This window comes from Buceros rhinoceros, unplaced genomic scaffold (assembly GCF_000710305.1).
Source record: "Buceros rhinoceros silvestris isolate BGI_N320 unplaced genomic scaffold, ASM71030v1 scaffold13934, whole genome shotgun sequence".
Classification (NCBI taxonomy): Eukaryota; Metazoa; Chordata; class Aves; order Bucerotiformes; family Bucerotidae; genus Buceros; species Buceros rhinoceros.
The window spans coordinates 21,645-22,676 of NW_010407812.1; the positions used below are offsets into that span (position 1 = coordinate 21,645).

At 54.3% G+C, this 1,032-nt stretch overlaps 1 protein-coding gene across 1 annotated transcript in view; it reads left to right on the forward strand.

Annotated features, from left to right (window-relative positions):
• The window catches only part of LOC104492123 (chromosome unknown open reading frame, human C9orf91), a 9,253-nt gene extending 8,697 nt beyond the window's left edge, over positions 1 to 556 (forward strand). Inside the window, exon 8 of the mRNA XM_010134632.1 lies at positions 377 to 556. Coding sequence (XP_010132934.1) covers positions 377 to 556 — 180 coding nt within the window. The remainder of the gene's footprint in view (positions 1 to 376) is intronic.
• Positions 557 to 1,032: the final 476 nt, after the last annotated feature.

Below are 1,032 nucleotides of genomic sequence, written 5' to 3' on the forward strand. Positions count from 1 at the left end.
TCAAAAGGGATAATTTTGATTTATTCTGCAGCTTTCTGCTTGCTGTTACTAAGTGCTTTCGGTGCAGGTGACATCCCTGCAGACTGAAGCTCTCTGGCTGTCTACAGGCAAAAACAGGCAGTGACAGAGCAGGCAGGTCCCCAGGCAGCCTGGCTGCCCACCTGCCCTCCGCTGAGTGGTCATTCCATGCCACCCCCCCACAGGGACAGTGTGCCAGTACTGCTGACCAGAAGGGGATCTGGGGCGCTTATATATGCCATTGGCTTCTGTCCCGTTTCTTGCAGACAAGGACAGTCCTTGGACGAGGGATTTAATGTATCATCCGCACTTTCTGCAGGTGGATGCTCTGCTCTGACAGCTCTTGTGCTCTTTCCAGGTGATGGCCCAGCAGCTCCTGGTGATCTTCAGTGGATGCTATGTCCGGCTCCTGGTCACAGGCCAGCTGCCTAGGGCTGTGGCAGGGGGGCACGTGGAGCACAGCAGCACGCCCTGTCTCTGCCAGTTCATCAGGACCACCGTGCTCAACACACACTGGAGCTGGCTCATGGGCAGGTGACTGGAGGGGACTGGAAAACACTAGAGTAAAAGCTGTCCCTGCACAACAGTGTGAAGAAGCTGTGGGGCAGAGCGGAGGGCTGTAATCACTCATCCTGGACTTGTCCAGATGAACAAGTGGAGATATGATTCCAATAAAGCATCTAAGACACTCCCTAGAAAGCTGCTTTCCTTGGAGACTTTCTGCCTGCCCACCAGCTTGGTGTGAAGGAGCTGCTCTGGGGGTCAGAAACAATCCAGGGACAGCCTGGAGCTCCCTTGGGAAACTTCCCACTGCTCTTACTTGGGGGCCTCAGCAAGCCCTGGGGAATAATCCCTGCAGGTGCCAGCCCCACGCCTTCAAAGTGTGTGTGGGTTGTTAGTACCAGGAAGACAGTGAAAATCTGTGCGTAGCTGTGTGGCAGATGTTTGCTCTGGATCACGTTTATGTCACATAGTTGTCAGTGATAGTGAGCTTTGTCCTGTGACAGACATGGG